General features: G+C 42.8%; 1 protein-coding gene across 3 annotated transcripts in view; it reads right to left on the bottom strand.

Annotated features, from left to right (window-relative positions):
* TULP4 (TUB like protein 4) overlaps positions 1-19,460 on the bottom strand; it is a 192,075-nt gene that overhangs the window by 33,883 nt on the left and 138,732 nt on the right. For all 3 annotated transcript variants that reach the window (XM_054570169.1, XM_054570170.1, XM_054570171.1), the window contains 2 exons: positions 9,080-9,260; positions 6,348-6,482 (listed from right to left, as the gene is read on the bottom strand). In XM_054570169.1, the coding sequence (XP_054426144.1) occupies positions 6,348-6,482; positions 9,080-9,260 (316 nt within the window). The remainder of the gene's footprint in view (positions 1-6,347; positions 6,483-9,079; positions 9,261-19,460) is intronic.

The raw sequence follows: 19,460 nt of genomic DNA, 5'->3' as shown, positions 1-19,460 counted from the left end.
AGATTGAAAACATCAATGAGAGGAATTCCCCCCGTCTTTTTCTTACAAAAGGATATGAATAAGGTTGAAGTACAAACCAGAAAATGAAAAATAACTTAAAAGACTCAAATACAAAACTTGGGGAACAGATTTTTTAGAAGATGACGGGGAAGCGAGAGGGCCTGGGCACACGCTTGTGCGCTCCAGGTGTCCAAATGCCTCAATCGCCTAGGAGAGCCTTGTCGTGACAGCGACACTGAAATGATCTGCTCTGGATGGTACCTTTGGAAGCACAAGGAAGTCAAAAGGAGGAGCTTAACCAAAAACAGGGAGTCTACCACTATTTAGGGCAGAGACATCCCTGCAATACTGCAGAAATAAAGACAACAGCACTGAATTCCCAGGGCTCCTTGGCTGACCCACTTTCGTTAGTGGGTGAGTGAATACCTGCACCATTCTTTTTGCTATTTATTCACTTTAGTAAGAATCTTTGCATTTTGTCTTTTCCCAACAGAAAAGTGGTTTGCTGGACCGCAGGGCCAACCCAGACACACAATCCCCTTCAGAGGCTGCTCAGAGATGAGCCCTGAGCACTCAAGGTGATTCTGTTTAGTAGGCGGGGCCGACTGAGTTACAAATGAGTCCAAGTCTTTACAAGCAAATGCTCAGGGACTCCTCTAACACAGCTGAGGAACAGTAAATAAATTAAAGGGAGTCACTATGGTCAAGCTGCTAAATTATTCAACACTGCAGGCTGAGGCCCGAGGACACAACTCTATTGTTGCTTTAATGAGCCTAGGAACTTAACCCTCTGGACTGTCCAGTCCTGCTTCAATGCCTGGATGCACTTTGGGTCACTGTGCATCAATGCCCGAACACACATCAGACCCTGGATGACCATCTCAATGACCTCAAGAGGAAACTGTTCCATTGTCCAGACCACTGGGCACCTGAACATAAACATCTTGAGCTGATGCAGTTGCTAAGAAGGCAGGACTGATTCTTTTCAAGAATGTACTTTTTACTCTAAGAATCCTCAGCTTTTCATTCTCTGTTGAACAGTCTGGGTATTGCCTAGCTATGTTTCCAGTTTACAAAGGCTAAGACCCTTCAATAAATCTTTGCCATTTATTTCTAAACAAAGCCTCCCGACTCTTTCTGAGCGCATTTGACACAGCTATAATGTTATCCCGAGACAGTTAAAAGCCTACAAAGGAAAGTCAGTCTTTTAAAAGGAGGGAGTTCCACAATCATCAGGACACTTCTTGTTCTAACAATTATACTGCTACTAGCATGAAAGGACACAGCAGTGTTTGGGCCCTCAGACAGCATAAACAGTCCTGATCCACATGACAGGGACACCAGTCCTAGGGGAAATAGGTTCGCGCATAACACCTGGATGTGAAGGATCCATGAGTGGGACTACGAAAGAAAAACCCTGGATTGTTAAACTTCAACCAGGGGTACAGGAGTACTCTGAGGAGCTGAATTCCTAGCACTGGAGTTTAAAATCCTCATAAATTGGAGTAGAATGAAAGAAAATAAAATAGTCATTCAATTTCTAGATGTCACTATAATGAAGAAGAGTGAAGGATATAGAAGCCTAGATGTGATCAGGACAGAACCTTTGTGCCAGAAATTTTGGAAAGCTACGTCTGAATTATTTAGAAAATAACCCCCAATATCTTTGCCCCATGTCTTAGTAACAACTTTGTTTTTGAATCTCCAAGTTTTCTTTTTAAACATAACTTACAAGAAATGAACTAACGCTTCACCCAGGAACTTCTTCTCATTATCCCTCAGCTACGTCTCTAGGGATGAGGGGCATCCAAAGCACAAAAGGTGCCCCTTCTCCTGAGACACCAAATTTTCTTGATGACTTTGAGGGTGTGTGGAGTTTTGGTCTCCTCGTTTTACACAAAGAAAATCAGCAGAACTACACTGTTCTGCTGTATTTTGGCCAGACAATCTTACGACGCTTTTTTCGGAATCTTTTTTGACCCTGGAGGGTCAAATTTTTACACTCAGTCAGCGATTAGAAAATGCGGTTCTTCGGTGGTAACAAGAGCCCCTTGTGTGGTAGTGGTGCTGGGTCAAAAAGGGGCGGCCAAGCTTGAGGGGAGAAAGAAAAGGGTTTCTTCCAAGCCCTGCCTGTGCTGGAGCTGCTGGGTGGAAGTCTGAGGTTCACGTAGGCCTTCCCCCTTAAACGTCCATGTTGAAGAGTCGCCTTTTTGTTCATCGTTAGATGTATGGGTACTTGTGTGTGTGTGCACGTGTATGTCCACACGCTATGTCCGCATATAGAGAGAGAAAAGAAGAGAGAAACAAATTAAATAGTGACATGTGTGAAGGTAAAAAAGCAGGTAAAGTGTCTTCTTTAATAAGAGGACTTATAGTGAGCACAGTAAGGACTGAAAAAAAAAACATCTGTCGATGAGGACAATCAGAGAAATCTCATCAGCCAAGGCTGCAGGAACAGTCAGCCCACTGACCAAATCCTCTGTACTCCTGACTGTCTTGGTGTGCTCAGTGAAAGGATAAAAAGAGGAAATTCTGCAAAACAAGAAACAAAGTATAGAGTTTGAATTCCTTTATTTTAAGGCAATGTGGAGTGAAGAGAGACATGCTTTTGAAAGCTTGCCTTACTACCAGGGACACACTGTTTTGGTCAGAGAATTTCTGAACTACTGACAAAACTATTTTCCTTTGAAGGGTAGCAGAATACACCACCCAAAATATGCCTCACTGGCAGAAGGATTATTTTGAGAATAAGCAGATAAAAAACAAGCTCTCCGTCTCTCCTCATTTGCCTAAAAGCAAGACATAAATTTGTAAATGTGAATGACCTCCCACCAGGAAAGACAAATTAATCACCAGAGACAAATTTAGACCCTTATCAACCCAGAGAAGGCACCCAAAGAATCTACAAAACAAACTTTATGAACTAGTCCTTATCTTGCATTAGTTCCCACAACTTGCTGCCCTAGAAACTTTGTCCTCTTCCTTTTTGTCACTTCTCTAAAATGTATCATTCTTTGGTTAACATGCTATATAATCCCATGTTCTAATCACCCCTTTGAGTTACGCATCTCTGAGTGCTTCCTTGAGTGAGCACAATGTCCAAGTCAAACGTCTGGTTGCTGTTCTCTTGTCAGTCTGTCTTTTGTCGGTCCAATTTAGAGGGCTCCACCTGCAGAACCTCAGATGGGTAGAGGGAAAAGTTTTTCCTCTGCTACATCCTCAAGAAAGAGTAAAAGTCACAAAAAATGGTAAAACCTCCCCAAAAGGTGAACCAGTCTATGGTTCATTGCATGATAAAAAGTCCCCAAATTTGGGATTCTCAGATTTTTCATTTAGGCAAAGGTTGCTCACGAAACATCTGCAAAGCAAAATCACCCCCCACCTCCCGTACACCTGTAACAGGGGTCTGGCCGCATCTCTAAGGAGTGGGGATTAGCCAGCACCTCCTCCCCGAAAAGGGAGGGTGTTATAGGAAGTGCCAAAGGCAACCAGAGATTGAAACTGGAGCTGGGGTTGGATAGGCTTTGTGCCTTGGGACAACTGTAAACCAAGCCAAAGGTGGCTGTGCAAAGCAGCCCTTTTCCCAGCAGCTGAGCAGCGCAGGACACAGGATGAACAGAGCCTGTTTGGGCTGTGGGGGCCCAACACCCCACCTTGGGTCAAGATGCTTGTGCATCTGCGTGCAGCTGCAAAAAATGCTCCCTTCTGGAAAATGGCAGCTGGAAGAGGCAAAGACACTGGGGCTGACAAACACGGCAGATATTGGTCCAAACTGGTTGGGATTTGGACGCTGTCAGGGTGTGGGATTCTGGGGGAAAGAGTTAAAAGGGGGTGGTGCGCAGGAGCTTGTTCTCTTCCTCACCCCAGTTGGGGTGGGGTGTGGAACATCTGCAGGGCCCGGAGGGCTATGGCCCTGAGAGGGGCCCACATGCACAGGCCAGGGGAAGCTCCTAGGCACCAGGAGTGTGAGCGGCCTTGGGCTCCGGGGCCCAGGGGACTGAGCCCCTGGCATGACCAGCTGCAGTGACTGGGCCGGGCGCCCGGGACCCAGGGGAGAGAGAGGCAAGCAAGGCGATGGTGATGCTGGAACCCACAGAGCGCACCCCAGAGAGGGAGAGCCTGCAAGGTGGAGAGATGGAGACCTATTCATGTAGCTGCTTTGGGCTCGAAAAAAGGACAGATAAGCATGATGAGGGAACTTCTGGGCATGGGTTTGGGTTTCTGTCTTTCTGGAAACAAGGGAATTTCTGTGTCCTGTGGAAGAGGTTGGCTTGGAGCAGGAATGCTTCCAGCCCCCCGCAAATTGGGTACCCTATTAATAAAAACCTTTTTCCTTCTCTACCAATCCTTGTGTTATGCTTGTGCACGGTGGCAGGCAGCAGGACCCCAGGCTGCTTGGTCACACACACACACACACACACACACACACACACACACACACACACACACAGAAGATGGAGTTTTGATAGGTGGCAAGGAAAAGGGGTGGTCATGGGGGCGATGAGCTACTGGGCATTCCAAGTTCTTTTGCACATGACCTAATTGTGGTGTGTGTGATAAACTGAAGAATATCGTAAGTCACCTTTCTTCACTAAAGTTCTCTGATAATTTTTGAAACAGTAACAGAGAAAGACTAAGTGGATGGATATAAGATAGGACTTAGAATGAAACTCGAGTCAAACAATTTCATATTAGGGAAGGCTACTTTGGGTCATCTGCCCAAATCACGTATGTTCCTGATCCCTTTGCTGCAGATGTGGTGGGAATGTGGTGCCAATGCTGCTCCAATACGATTTAGTCTGATAAACAGAGACCAAAATAATACACCCAAGGACTAAAAAATAAAGTTTAACAGGTAGACAAGTTATTAAAAAAAAAATCAGAAGAATTCACTCTATAAAGAATAAAAAGGAATTAAGTGGCAACTGTGTTCAGATATTTAGTAGAGAACAAAGTCCAGGATTCCAGAACTAGAGGCCGGTTCTGATTAAATGAATAAACTTGGTTAAAAGACTTGAAAATAGAATTTTGAAGGAAAAAAGTAGAGCTTAAATTACTAAATATATGGAAAAATTTACAATTTATGATGACCATCCCTATATTTTAGCTCCATAAAAGACAGAAAAATTGAGAAAAAGCCCAAGAAATTTACGTTCATCATCATCACCACAAAATTATACACACACACACACACACACACACACAATACTCAGATGCTAACAGGGCCCTTTTGTGGTACAAAGAAGGACTTCTACATGGCTCATGTTCCTAAGGAGTCTATAGGCTAAATAATTCATACATTTTAGTTTTGAAACAGCAAAATAGGACACCCAAAGATGAGTAACTTGCTTCTAAAAATATTCTCTAGTTTAAAAATACAATTACTAAGTGCTTGGGGATGGGGGTATACAGGCAGGTATGATGCATTCCAGCCAATCAACGGTTAGGTATATGGACTTAATATTCTATTTCCCTGTGATTCCTGAATAACTCAGCTGGAATGCGGCAGCAGACCGCCATGGCTCTCTGGTCTGATGGCCAGTCTGAATGACACTAGCGAGTTAAATTGAATGTTCTGGTTTGCGCCCCCCCCCCACCTCCCATTCAGATTACAGTCGGTCCCTAGAACATTGAGGACTAGAGGCAGCCCAGGAATTTCTATTTACGTTACACCATTCAACCCTGAAAAGAGAATTATTTTTCAAACAAACTCATCAAGACCACACGACCAGCAGTATTCTCCAATTGCAAAATTCAGACCGCTCCAAATGCCTACGTCCAAATGCCTACGTCCAAACCCCACTGATTTTCTCCCGAGATACCAGCATTTCATGATGGCTGTCAGGAAGGTATCAGTATTTGACTGCTGACTTCCACACTGATGCCTCAGTCTGGCAATTGTGGAACCTCTACACGTCTGTCAAGGTAACTTTATGGCACAACAATCAGTCCCTTAATAAGCCATAAAATTACAAGGGCTTCTGTGTAAATGTGTCTCATGCGCTGTCTGCTGCCTCAAGAACAGCAGGGACTGCTGTCCAATACTCTGCAAACGCAGGGTCAGCCAGAGGCAAACACATCGCATACCAGAGAGAGGACCACTCTAGCCGCAGTGGGAGAGGAAGGGTGAAGAGGGAGACTGACGGCTAGCAAGCCCTCCTCTAGGCAAGGCTAGGGAGCAATGTGTCAGGTAAGCAGAGGGGAGAAAGGAAATGGACTTTACCAACAGACTCCCTGAAGTCAGAAAGAGGTCGCTGCAGGGGATGAGAATCAACAAGTACTGGGTGCAGGGACACCCAGCCTGGAAGGCTGATCCTGGGGCCTGGGATCATGTGCAGCCTCTGTACCTTTCAGTCCTGAGTGGATAACAGTAGGAGACAAGTCATCATAATTGTTCATTAAGCTGATGTCCCCCGAAGTGAAGCTGACGGTGAGCAGCGGTTTGATGTTCTGCACTGGGATTGGATACGCTGCTGGACCATCTGTGGGGACAAAAGTACAGAGTGAAAGAGACAATGAGCACAGGACCCATATCCAGGACCATGAGGGTGCAATCTTGTGGAGGGTCTGAAAACTGCCTGACTATGCAGATCGGACACTGGGCTGGGATGCTACCAAATAAAGCACCATTTCACACCACTTCTAATTTCACGGCCCGCAGACGGTGCTCACCAAAGAACCCTGGGATGTGTGGTGGTGAAAATGTGTGAGAAGTTTATTAACCTGGGTGCTAATGTGTTATATGTTTCTAACAGGAGGTAAATGTAACATGTGAATCTCCTATAACATACAGAGTTGGGTAAAAGTATGTTCACAGTTGTTGGTATGGAAAATTACACATTAATAAATAATAATACAAGAATGAACTCAGTTTTGTGTGCTCACAACTATAAACCTATTTTTGTCCCACCCTGTATAAGAATGGTGGGAAGAGGGATGAAAATGTTTTCTAATCCTGGTCCAACATACAGAGAAAGGTTGCTTTTCAACACTGAATGTTTTTTCATTGAATGATATAGGCAATGAACAGCCACAGCAGCCACCGTGAGTTCTTTGTTAGGTTTTCAACAGCCGAGACCCAAAATCTGCAGAGAAGGCTGAGGCTGGGTGTAGTCCAAAGAATTCTGCTATGGCCACAGCGCATAGCTGGCATACAGGACATACTGCTTTACAAATTCAAGGAATACTCACTGGCTATTAGAAAAGAGCCATGATGGACCGCATTCTGGGTTCTTCCACGTGTTGTTTCAAAATGTAAAGGTCAGCCCCTCCCAGGGGCCAGGGTGAATCAGGGCTCTCTCAGAAGGCTCCTTCAGGCGTCACACCTACGCCAATCCAGGCTCCGGCATCTGCCCGCTCGCCGCAGCCGCGCCCCGCCCCGCCCCGCCAGCAGGGAGTCCTTGTCCCTGCTCCCTTTTCCCTCCCGCAGGTGCTGCAAGTACCTACTTCTGCACTCACACCCCCTGATCACCGAGGAAAGGCTGCTCTCTCTGAAAGGCAAACTCCACCACCTCCAAACCACCCCACTGCTTCTCAGAAAGGCAATGGGGCACTGAATTCTGCTCTTATACTTCCTCTGGACTTGCTTCACAATCCTGGTGTCTGGATCTTGTTTCTTATGATAGGAAGTGGGAAGCAGTAAATCTGCGTTCAATCTAGTAAAGTCCCACTTTAAAAGCATGCCGAGTCCAATATTTTCAGACATTGACTTTATTACTATGAGGCTGAAGAAACAATCAACACTTCACTCAAGGCAGAGTCCTACTCGCCAAGGGCACGGTTACTTCCTGAATGGATCTGTGAGTGCTAAAAACACTCTCCCTCAAGACCCACTGATCCTGAAACACCACCAGCCATCTTAATTTTTTCACATGTAAACATCGTGTTCTCCTAAAATAAACAAACACACACACAAATAAATGTGCAGGTATATTCTCTGGGAAACATAATGTATCGCCACATCTGGGGCAGGAGGGAAGACAAAGTGAGAGCACCCAGGTCCCAAAGGGGCGGGGGCTGACCAGGAGCAATTGTTAAAGACTTCCGCACACGGGCCCTTCACGGGGCGAACATGCCCCACAGTCACGGGAAATGGCAGGAGCTGTCCAGACTGTGCCTTAGACCATTAATGGCCCTGAGCATGCGCAGGAGCGCCGCCGTCCAGACTGAGGGCACACGTCCTGCAGCAGAGTGATGTCACTGCCTCTCACCGGGCAGCTGTCCCTTCCACTATTTCAGAACATGATTTCGTTTTGTTAAAAAAAAAAAAGGGGGTGGTGGTGCAAGGAATGGGACAGCACGGAAGAGCCAGGGCCTGGCAGGCCGGCACTGAGTGCTGGTGCTGGCTGGTGATGGCCGTATCGACATCAAAGGCTGTACCTTGCACCGAGTCGGTCACACATTTAAGGGTAGAGCCCTGCACGGGGTGAAGGAGGCTGGAGTCCCAAATCATCCCCACCAAGGCTGAAACAATCTTTCATTACTGGTCTAAATGTGTAAAAACCCAGATACCAACTAATCTGGTTTACTATCACTGTGAGGCTTTGGGGGGATGGAAGTGAGGAGGTAAGGGGGTGAGGAGATGGGGAGACAGGTTCTTCTGAACTGAGAGAGAGCAGAGCTTCTGCCGAAAATAAAGATGGGGCATAGATTTCTGTCCAGTGTGCTGGCCTTTGTTACAGGCAGAAGCAATAACCCTTTTCTCACACAAGCAAAGCTACGGGCTCTATCAACATCAGGCATGTGGAATGCCACATATGAAGTTACCCTAACAGCTCAGCATGTTTCATCTTCAGGTCTATCCTCACCACTCCCCAGAGACACAGAAAAGGTCATAAAGTCTCATTTTCTGTCTAGGAAAATGAAGCCAATGGTGCTTCATCGACCCGACCAGTGACAGTGAGGAAGAGAACGGCGGAGAGAAGACGGTCAGAATGAGAACAGAGATGAGGCGGCCCAGCCCGGCATTTTGCTCACGAGCTCTTCCCAGGACGTTAGGGCGTAGTGCTGGCAGCACATCTCCCACCCCCTACCCCTCTGCCAACCAGGCCCAAGCCCGCGGAGTGGCGCGGCGAGCTACCTTGGGGCGGGGAGTAGTCATCGGAGTCTGTGTCGCTCTCGCTGCTGTCCTCCACCAGGAAGGCGGGGTAGTTCCAGGACATGCCCAGGATGCCGTCAGACTCGTGCAGGAGGACATGGGCCAGCATCCTGCCATGGCAGTCCATGACGATCACCTGCCCGTCGGCCGTGCCGAAAAGCACCTGCAAGTGAGGACAGGACTGCTGACGGCCGGGGAGCACGGGCCTCCGATTCCCTCAAACCTCGCCACCTCAACTTGTTTAGAAGGACAAACTGTATTAAGAACTAAAAACACAGACCAGTTAAGTAACTCAGGGGGTAAACAAAGCATTAAGTAGTGAAAATTTAGCATTGTTACTGCAAGAATTTTAGTCCTCTAGTACTGAAGGGTGACTCGGAGCACAGTAAATACATTCATTACACTGTATGGACATTATCAAATAATACTAGCAGAATTCCAGTTTCACTTTTTGTGAGTTGTTTTGTTTTCTTGGGTTGGAGAAGGAGAATTAAGAAGAGGATAATATTTATTTTTCTGGAAAATAAAGCAGCAGCAGAGGTTTGTTGTTAAGAATTTCTCAAATTTAGAAGACAAAACTTAGGTGTATGTTTAACCCAAAAGAAAGTACATTTGGTTATGTAACCATGTTATCTAACCATATTGGGAAAAGAAGATGCTCCTGAAATGGTTTGTCTAATGTTTTATTTCACTGTGAATAAGAATGGCATTAATGTATTAATAATTACTGTTATAATGTATTAACAGTATTAATATCTTCACTAAGCACTGACTTTGTGCTAAGCACCATACTAAAAGCTTTACCTTACTACTTGTCAAAACAATCCCATGAGTCAAGCACTGGCAATGGTGGAATGAAGCCCCGTGGCTGTGCTGAGGCCGGCCCTAAGGAATGGCCCTGGGGTGCCCAGGGCTGGTCGTGCAGGGCAATGGGGCAGGCACAGGGCAGAGGAGGCAGGGCAGAGTGGGTGCTACCCCTTTCATCAGAGCAGGACAAGAGCATGTCCCAGTGCTGGAAGTTCCCTGACTAGGGGTGCCACCCAGCTGGATGTCCCCAAGGGGAATCCTGGGGCTGGGAAGCAGGACCTCCACCGGGAGCACACTATTACCATCTGCTTTTTGTGGTGGACCCTTGTGGTTCTGCATCTACTGCCATTAAAACTTTCTATCTTTTGTGTCTAACGAGATCTGTCTACCCCTGAGCAACTCATTGTGAGAGCTGAGCAAACCATTTCCATTTTATGGATGCAAAAACAACCCGAGAGTGGTCAAGTTGACAAAGTTAAGTGGTCAAGCCAGGGCTGTCTGACTAGAAAGACCAGGACTTAAAGCTTTTCACATCCTTGCCTCTTTTTGCTTTTAAAATTATAACACTAAGCTTGAGGGCACAGACTGTTAACACTGTACTTCTGGCATCTTGCTTTGGGTACACAGTGAATATTCAATAGCATTCCCTGTTAAATGAATGAATTAAAGTCAGCAATAATCAAAAGGCAAATTTTATCAATAGGCCATAAATGCTGATGATTAGGATAGATTAACTGATAGAGCGCCGTCCACCTCTCCACCTGGAAGGACGCCAGTGCTGAGGATACAGCCACCACGTCTTCCAGCGCTCTGACAGAACCTCAGGTGCTGGCCCTCTGCGCCAGCGCCTGCGCCCTCCTGTCGTTGGAGCTGCCCTCGCACCCCTGGGTGGGGGAGAGGGGCGCTGCTTCCTATCAGTTTGGTGTGGCTGAACAAAGAAAGAAGACATACGCAGATTTCTACAGAAATTATGATTCCAGGAAAGATTTTGAGGAGATAGGGAAGGCTGGTATCTTTCAGAATGCAAAGTGATGTTGGAATGTAAAGAATTTCTTTGGGGTGAATCCCATGGAAGTTTGTCACTGACCTGTGTTCCTGAACTATGAAACATGAATATTTGAGCTAAAGAACAGTTTCTCTTGATAAATAAACAATTAAGAAATTTTTTAAAAAGATAGGTTAATTGCAAGGGAAGATATATTTAAGTAGTAATAAGCTCACAGAATTTACAGAACTTAAACCACTTTCCATCAAATACTCTTTTAAACATGGTCTACAGTTTAATGGCTGAAAGCTAAAAAAAAAAAAAGGCTAAAACTTTTCCCAAGGGCAGTGATGAATGAATGTATTAGTGCATGTCACTTAAAGAAAACACAGACAAAACCAGAAGGAGCTCTGCGGAAACTCTGGGAAAGCAGACACCGAATGTGTTGGAAAGCAGCTTTAAATGATAAATACAGAACATGATAGCCTGTAACTTTAACTGAAATGTACAATTTACAATATTTCAAATGAAAAAGATATGTTGGAACTTCACTGTAAGGCAAATGGCATGGGTGACTCATTTGTTCAAGTACGTTCTGAAGAGCAGCTCTGTACCTTGATGCTGGCTGAAGGGGTCATTTATCATTTATCACTTACGATTTTTTGTTTTAGTATCGACAGCTCATTGGCAAACAATTACTCTTCACAGGGACACAGGAAAGGGGTCCCCTGAGACCTCCCAGTTGGTTCTCATGTGCCCACCACCCGTCTGGTGCAATCATCACCACTCTATATGGGCTGCGTGATTACTTGGTTTCTCACTCCCACACTGGACTGTAAACTTTTGAGGACTGGACAATGCCTGCTCTGCCTGTCATGGCCTGTTATGGTAGAGGACACGCGGCAGTAATTATTTTGTGAAGGGACAGAGGAAACACCTCTGCACTGAAGCGTCTTTTGAATAACACCCACATTTTTTCATTTCAGAGGAACAGATACCAGACAATAGAACAGACACCTAATTCTTGGATAAAGGGCTGGTGACTTAATGAGTTACCGGCGCTCAACATCACAGAAAGGAAAAACGGACCAAAAGGTGGCTCCCCACCAGTTCCCTACCGTTGCCCGTTCCCACCACAGCTCTCTGGGGAAGACAACACGCTACACAATCTGAGAGAAGGAAAAAACCAGCACTAACAGTCTAGTTGTCAAGCAACAGTGGACGGAGTTACTCTGTTTTGGAACAAGTATGTCACAATAACTGGAGAACACGAATATAAAGTGAAATCAGGTTTTTAAAAACCTCCTCTATAACGAGTTCTTTTCACGCCTAATCACTTCCAAAGAGATACGGCTTACTCATATGTGATATATAGGTGTACATACAATTTGGCCTTTTTAAGACTCAATAACGCGTGGATAAACTTTGAGGACATTATGCTGGCTAAATGTAATAATCCAGGCACTAAAGGCCAGGTATGGCATGATCTCACTTACATGAGGAATCTAAAATAGCCAAACACATTGAAGCAGAGAGTAGAAAGGTGGTTGCCTTGGGATGGGGGAAGGGAAACAGGGAGCTGCTGTTCAATGGGTGTAACTTCCAGTTACGCAGGAAGGGTGCGCGCCAGAGGCCCGGCGCTCCACACAGTGCCTGCAGCCACCAGTACTGGGTCGCACGCCTGAAAATGTGAAGAGTGTAGATCTCGTGTTAGGTGTTCTTACCACAATAAAACAATGTAATGTACTAGGGCTGCACACTTATTTGAAAGTCAGTTTCTTGTGAATTTAGTGTTATATTTTCTTTACAAGCCTTTCCTGATACCGCAGCATGGTAGTGGCTTTGGCGTTTCCACTGAACCCCTGCATGTACACCATGTTTGTCCAGGTGGCTGAACTCCAAAAACGAGCTAACCAGGGTGGCATTTCTAAACCACAAACGCATTTCTGCTCTGACAACCCTACCCTTGGCATGGAAATACATCCCTGTGTCACACTGGAGGGAGATGACATGTGTGCTACTAGCACTGACAAACTAAATTCTAGTCAGCCCCTGCTCAGCCCTCTTCTTGACTAGGCCTCAATTTTGGCCTAGAAAACTATTCCAATAGATTCTCATCACAAATAATTTCTCTCTCTCTCTCACACACATGCTTGAACAAACATAAGCAACAGTTCTGTCGACCCAAGGCTGTGTTGCTAGGGATGATAATTCCAGCCCTGTTAAGTTCTTGCCTGGAAAAGCTCAAGGCTGCCAAAAGAATTTACTGTTTGTTCCAGACAACACCTCACAATAGGCGCCCCTGTGGGAGGGTAGGTCCCTAACTTTGATAAGCACCAGTTAGCAAACCCAGATGGCCTAATCACACTGGTGTACAGCCTCCTGGTTTTTGTGAATTTCCACTCTGCCCAAATCCCTTCCTGACTCCCCATGTCCTACTCCCTCATTCTCCCTTTAAAATGCCAATCACCTCTGCACAGATAGAAGTTGAGGTCAGTTCATGCTGAACTCTCTTCCTTTTGTAGTAGTTATGACTGTTTAAAATCTGTCCTTACCTCTCTAACCAGTGTTGGGCTCTGTTTATTTTTGACACCAGTCACAAGTGCTGTTGAGTCTGCTTCCATTGCTCTGTACCCTGACAGCTACTGGAGGGTCAGAAACCTTTTACTCTCCTTAGACCAGGAAATTATTTCCTCCTAGCCCTTTTGCTAAAGAAGTTCATTAGTAACCATTGGAAGAAATTAGCATTTTCATATACTGAGAAATGCACATTCTTTATTTTTTTGTTGATGAAATTTAGGTTGTTTCCACATCTTGGCTATTGTGAATGATGCTGCAATGGCTGCAATGAATATAGTTGTGTGAGCATCTCTTTAAGGCCCTGCTTTCAATTCTAGTGGGTAAGTACTCACAACTGGGATTTCTGGATCATATGGTGGTTCTACTTTTTAGGTTTTTGAGGAACCTCCATACTGTTTTCCATAATGGCTGCAACACTTTATATTCCCACCAACAGTGCACAAGGGTTCCAATTTTTCCACTTCCTCACCAACGCTTGTTTTTTTTAAAAAAAATAACAGCCATCCTGACAGGTTTGAGGTGATATCTGTTTCTGATTTTGATATGCACTTGCCCAAAGATTAATGATGAGCATCTTTCACATACTTGTTGGTCATTAGCATGTCTTCTTGGGAGAAATGTCTATTCCAATCCTTTGCTCATTTGAACATCAACACGAGAGAGAAACATTGATTGGCTGCCCTCTTATGCACCCTGTCCAGGGAATCAAACCAGCAACCCCTTGCCTTGTAGGACAACACCTGACCAAGCCCCACTGGTCAGAGCTGGTTTTTTGATATTGAGTTGAAGGAGGTCCCTATATAATTTGGATATTAACTGCTTATCAGATATGTGGTTTACAAATATTTTCTCCCATTCCAGAAGTTACCTTTTCACTCTATTCTTTTGTTTTTTTTTTTTAATTTATAAATCATGTCTATTCTATTACAGTTGTCTCAATTTTTACCTCTTTACCTCCCCCTCTGTTATTTTCTATGCTGTGCAAAAAACTTTTAGTTCAATGTAGTCCTACTTATCTCATTTTGCTGTTGCTGCCTAGCTTTTGGTGTCATATTCAAGAAATCACTGCCAAGGCCAATGTCATCAAATTTTCCCCAGTGTTTTTTTCCTAGGAGTTTTACAGTGTCAATGTCTTCTTTTATATGGCGTAAGACAAGGTGCCAATTTCATTTTTTCCCATGATCATCTCTAGTTTTCCTAGCACCATTTGTTAAAAAGACTGTCCTTTCCCATTGTATGCTCTTGGCACCCTTGCTGAAGATCATTTGACTGTATATGCATGGGTTAATTTCATGTTCTCTATACTGTTCTATTGGTCCCTATGTCTGTAAATACACCAATATCACACTATTCTATTTAGTGCAGCTTTGTATACTTTAAAATCAGCACGTGTTGACTCCTCCAGCTTTGTTCTTCTTTCTCAAGATTGTTTTGGCTATTCTTAGTCCTCTGTGGTTTCATTTAAATTTTAGACTCTTTTCTATTTATGTAAAAAATGCCATTTGGATTTTACATGGATTGCATTGAATCTGTAAATCACTTTAATATGAACATTTCAACAATTTAAGTCTTCCAATCCATTAACACAAGATGTCTTTCCATTTATTTGTGCCTTTTTTTCATTTCTTTCATCAACATTTTGTAGTTTTCAGTGTACAAGTCTTTTACCTCTTTGGTTAAGTTTACTCTTAAGTATTTTATTGTTTTGGATATTATTATAAATAGGATTTTTTTAGTTTCCTTTTTAGATAGTTCATTGCTATTGTATACAAATGCAACTAATTTTTGTACATTGATTTTGTATCCTGCAACTTCACTGAATTCATTGATTTTAACAGAGACTGCATGTATGTTTATGTGTGTGTGGGTAGTCTTTAGGATGTTCTACATGTAAGACCATGTCTTTTGCAAACAGAGATAGTTCTACTTCTTCCTTTCCTATTTGAATGTCTTTTATTTCTTTTTCTTGCCTAACTGCTCTGATTAAGACTTAAGAGTACCTTGTTGACTAGAAGTGGAGAGAGCAGGCGTCCTCATCTTGTTCCTGACAATAGAGGAAAAGATTTCAGTTTTTCACCATTGAGGATGATATTAGCTGTGGAATTTTCATTATGGCTTTTATTATGTTGAAGTCTTTATGTTTCTAGTTTGTTGAGAGGGGTTTTTTTCTTTCCTGTTTATCATGAAAGGCTTTTGAATTCTGTCAAATGCTTTTTCTGAATCTACTGAGATGATCTTGAGGTTCTAATGCTACATCCTGTTAATGCAGCATATCACAATTCATTTCCATATACTGAATGTCCTTGCATCCCAAGGACAACCTCACTTGATTATTGAGTATGATTCTTTTACTGTGCAGTTAAGTTCAGTTTCCTAGTATTTTGTTGAAGATTTTTACATGTATGTTCATCAGAGACATTGGTAATTTTCTTGTTTTTATAGTGTCTTTGTCTGGCTTTGGTATCAGGGTGATGCTGGCCTCATAAAATGAATTTGAAAATATTCCTTTCTGAGTTTTTGGAAGAGAATGAGAATAAATGGTGTTAATTCTTCTTTAAATGTTTGGCAGAAGTCACCAGTGAAGCCATCTGGTCCTGGCATTTTCTTTCTTGGGAGATTTTTGATTACTAATTCAATCTCCTTACTAATTATAAGTCTGTTCATATTTTCTATTTCTTCATGATTAAGTCTCGGTAGATTCTATTCTCTAGGAATTTATCTGTTTCATCTAGATTATCCAATTTGTTGGCATATAATTATTCACAGTAGTTTCTAATGATGCTTACTATTACTGTGACATCAGTTATTAGGTCTCCCTTTTCATTTCTAATGTTATTTGAGTCACCTCTTATTTTAGTCTAGCTAAAGGTTTTTCAACTTTGTTGCTCTTTTCAAAAAATCCAACTCTTACAGCTTTACTGATATTTTTCTGTTGTCTTTCTAGTTTTCTATTTCATTTTATTTCTGCTCTAATTGTTTCCTAGTGAGTCTCCTGTAGTCAGCATACAATTGAATCTTGTTTTGATTTTTTTTAAATCCATTCAGCTACTCTGTGTATTTGGATAGAGGAGTTTAATTTATTTACATCTGAAATAATTATTGGTAGGAAAGGACATACTATTGCTCTTTTGTTAATTGTTTTCTGTGAGTTTCCTAGTTCTTTTGTCCATCTCTGCCTCTCTTGCTGTATTCATGTTCCATTGGTATTTTTCTGGGAGGGGGGTATTCATATGCTTTGATTCCTTTCTCTTTTGTGTATCTTCTGTAGGTATTTTCTTGGTGGTTATCAGAAGACTTCCATAAAACAACTTATAGTTCTCATATTTGGGAAGTTTCCCACTATTATTTCTTTGAATAAGCTTTCTCTCCCTTTCTCTCTCTCTCTCCCCCCTCCTGCTGGGACTCCCAAATGCAGGTTTTGCTCCAGTAGATGGTGATCCTACAAGTCTCTTAGGCTTTCCTCATTGTGTCTCACTTTTTTTTTTCCTTTTTGCTCCCCTGACTCGATATGACAATGACCAGTCTTCCCGTTCATTGCTCTTTCTTTGGCTTGATCTGATCTGATGCTTGATCTGATCTGATGCTTGATCTGATGCTTGATCTGATGCTTGATCTGATGCTTGATCTGATGCTTTTTCTGATGCTGAAATCATTTGTGAATTTTCCATTTTACTTACTGTATTCTTCAGCTCCATAATTTTTAATTTAAAAAAAATGTTTTATCTCTGTGTTGTGTTGAAATTCTCACTTTGTTTACGCATTTTTCTTCTGATCTCATTAAATATTTTTATAATTTCTACTTTGAATTCTCTGTCATAAAAATCATGTATCTCCACTTTATTGGGGTCAGTCTTTAGAGATTTATCTTGTACCTTTGGGACATATTTCCCTGTTTCTTCATTTTCCATGACTCTGTGTTGTTGTCTGTGCATTAGGAAAAAACAGCCACCTCACCCAGCCTTAATGGACCTTAATGGACTAGCTTTGTATAAAAAAAGACCCTCCCCAGTTAGTCTGTTCAGAGATTGATTATGGAGACCTCTTACACTACTGTGCTAGTCCAAACTACTGCCAGGAAGACAGGACTCAAAGAAAAACCAAACCCACCAACACCTTAATCTTAAACTTCTAGCCTCCAGAACCATGAAAAATAAGTGTCTTCTGTTTAAACCCCAAAAGCTGTGGAAATCTGTTACAAAAGCCAAGCAGACTAAGACAGAATCCTCAGCTATTATGTAAACTCCAGGTAGGGTCACATGCCCTTCTTGCAATTTAATGAGAAGACAAATTTAGCCTGAAATGAAAGAAACACATCAGTTGAAAAAATTAGCTACAATTATAGATGAAATAAAGAACATGCTATGAAAAATAATTTTGTTTTTACAAAGGTTCCATCAAACTCAGCAACATGACATTATATACCTTCTACTGTGGTTCAGTATGAAGAATATGAGGTCTTCTATAAAGTACCAAAATTGTTTAATCCAACTCTAATGTAGATCTAACATAGTTTACAGGAAATAAGAGGCTAGGAGAAATTAAATGACACTATGAGTAAACAATCAGTGAAACCCAAAGTGTTAGAACATTCAACAAGGCAACCACAATGAACTTATTATAAAGGCAATATTACAAAAAATTTTCAAAGAACGGAAACTGTTCTAAAGACATAATAACCAATTGCTGTACATAAACAAAACTGATCCTGGTTCCAAATATCAAAGAAAGGAAAAATAAAGCCTATAAAATACATTCTTGTAATAATCAGGAAAATATAAAGATAGCCTGAATACTAGATAATATCACTGCTAATTTCTTAGTTGTGATAGTATAGAATGACCTAAATCTTAGGACATGCATGGTAAATATTTAAGAAGAATATGCCATGATGACTACAACTTATTCTCAAAAATAGCACTATAAAGAGAAAGAGAGGGAGAGAGAGAGAGAGAGAGAGAGTGTGTGTGTGTGTGTGTGTGTGTGTGTGTACAGAAGGAGAGAAGAGGGAGGGAAGAGGGAGAGCACAAATACGGCAAAAGCTAGCTGCTAAATTTAAGGAGGGTATACTCTTTCAACTTTTTTGTAATGTTTGAACATGTGCATAATAAAAAGTTGGGGAACATTATCCCAAGTGTCATCTTCAGACTATCTAGATCAGGATTTGCAGGGCAAGAATCCATGGATGGAATCCTATGAGCTTCCAACATTCTATGCAAAGTGATGCCTATAATCATGTCTGTGTACGTGCACAGCTTTCCAGAGCATGAGTTCCCAATTTCCATCTGATATTCAGAGTTGTCCACAACTTCCAAAGAGTATGTAAATCACCCCTTCAGAATAAAGAAAATATATGACAAATAGGAAAAGGGCTGTATTTCAAACTCACTGCTTATAAAGCAGTACTGTTCGTATTTTAAAAAGTTAACGGGAAGCAGCCTAAATCCCGTTGTGATCAGAGCCGTCAAGATGAGAGGAGGCCCTGTCCGTGGAACTTTGCACTAAGGGCGGGGGCTGTCGGGGAACCAGAGGAGACTCAGTGGCCTCCTGCAGTCCAAACCTTGAGACTCTGGAGACACCACCTTAAACATGTACTAGAGACATTAGATTGTCTTCATACTCTCTTTCATTCATAATTTTCAAAACAAGAAAAAGAGATCAAAGAGTGACAGAGATGGAAAAAGGAGTATGACTTTTCCCTGTCTCACATTCAAATGTGACCAAAAAGAGTACCCCATAGCTCTTTTCTGTGTTCAGTTCTTCCAAGGATCCACATTGCTGCAGCGGCCTATAGTCTTTTTAAAGAAGACAGTGAGTACTTTCCTTGAACAACTCTTACCTGTTGGCCCTAAGTACAGAACCAGGGAAGGCGGTCATTGGGACAGAGGCTGTGGGCCGGGAGCCCACCCACCAGCCAAAGCCACTCTCTCACCTTGCCAATGGGTCTAAGGAGCCAAGTCCCAGAGCCCCTGTCCTCCGCCACACCCATGAAAC

This window comes from Pteronotus mesoamericanus, unplaced genomic scaffold (assembly GCF_021234165.1).
Source record: "Pteronotus mesoamericanus isolate MK-2021 breed Mesoamerican mustached bat unplaced genomic scaffold, CSHL_Meso_final contig_20, whole genome shotgun sequence".
In the NCBI taxonomy this organism is placed as follows: domain Eukaryota; kingdom Metazoa; phylum Chordata; class Mammalia; order Chiroptera; family Mormoopidae; genus Pteronotus; species Pteronotus mesoamericanus.
This window is presented reverse-complemented; position numbering and strand designations above follow the sequence as displayed.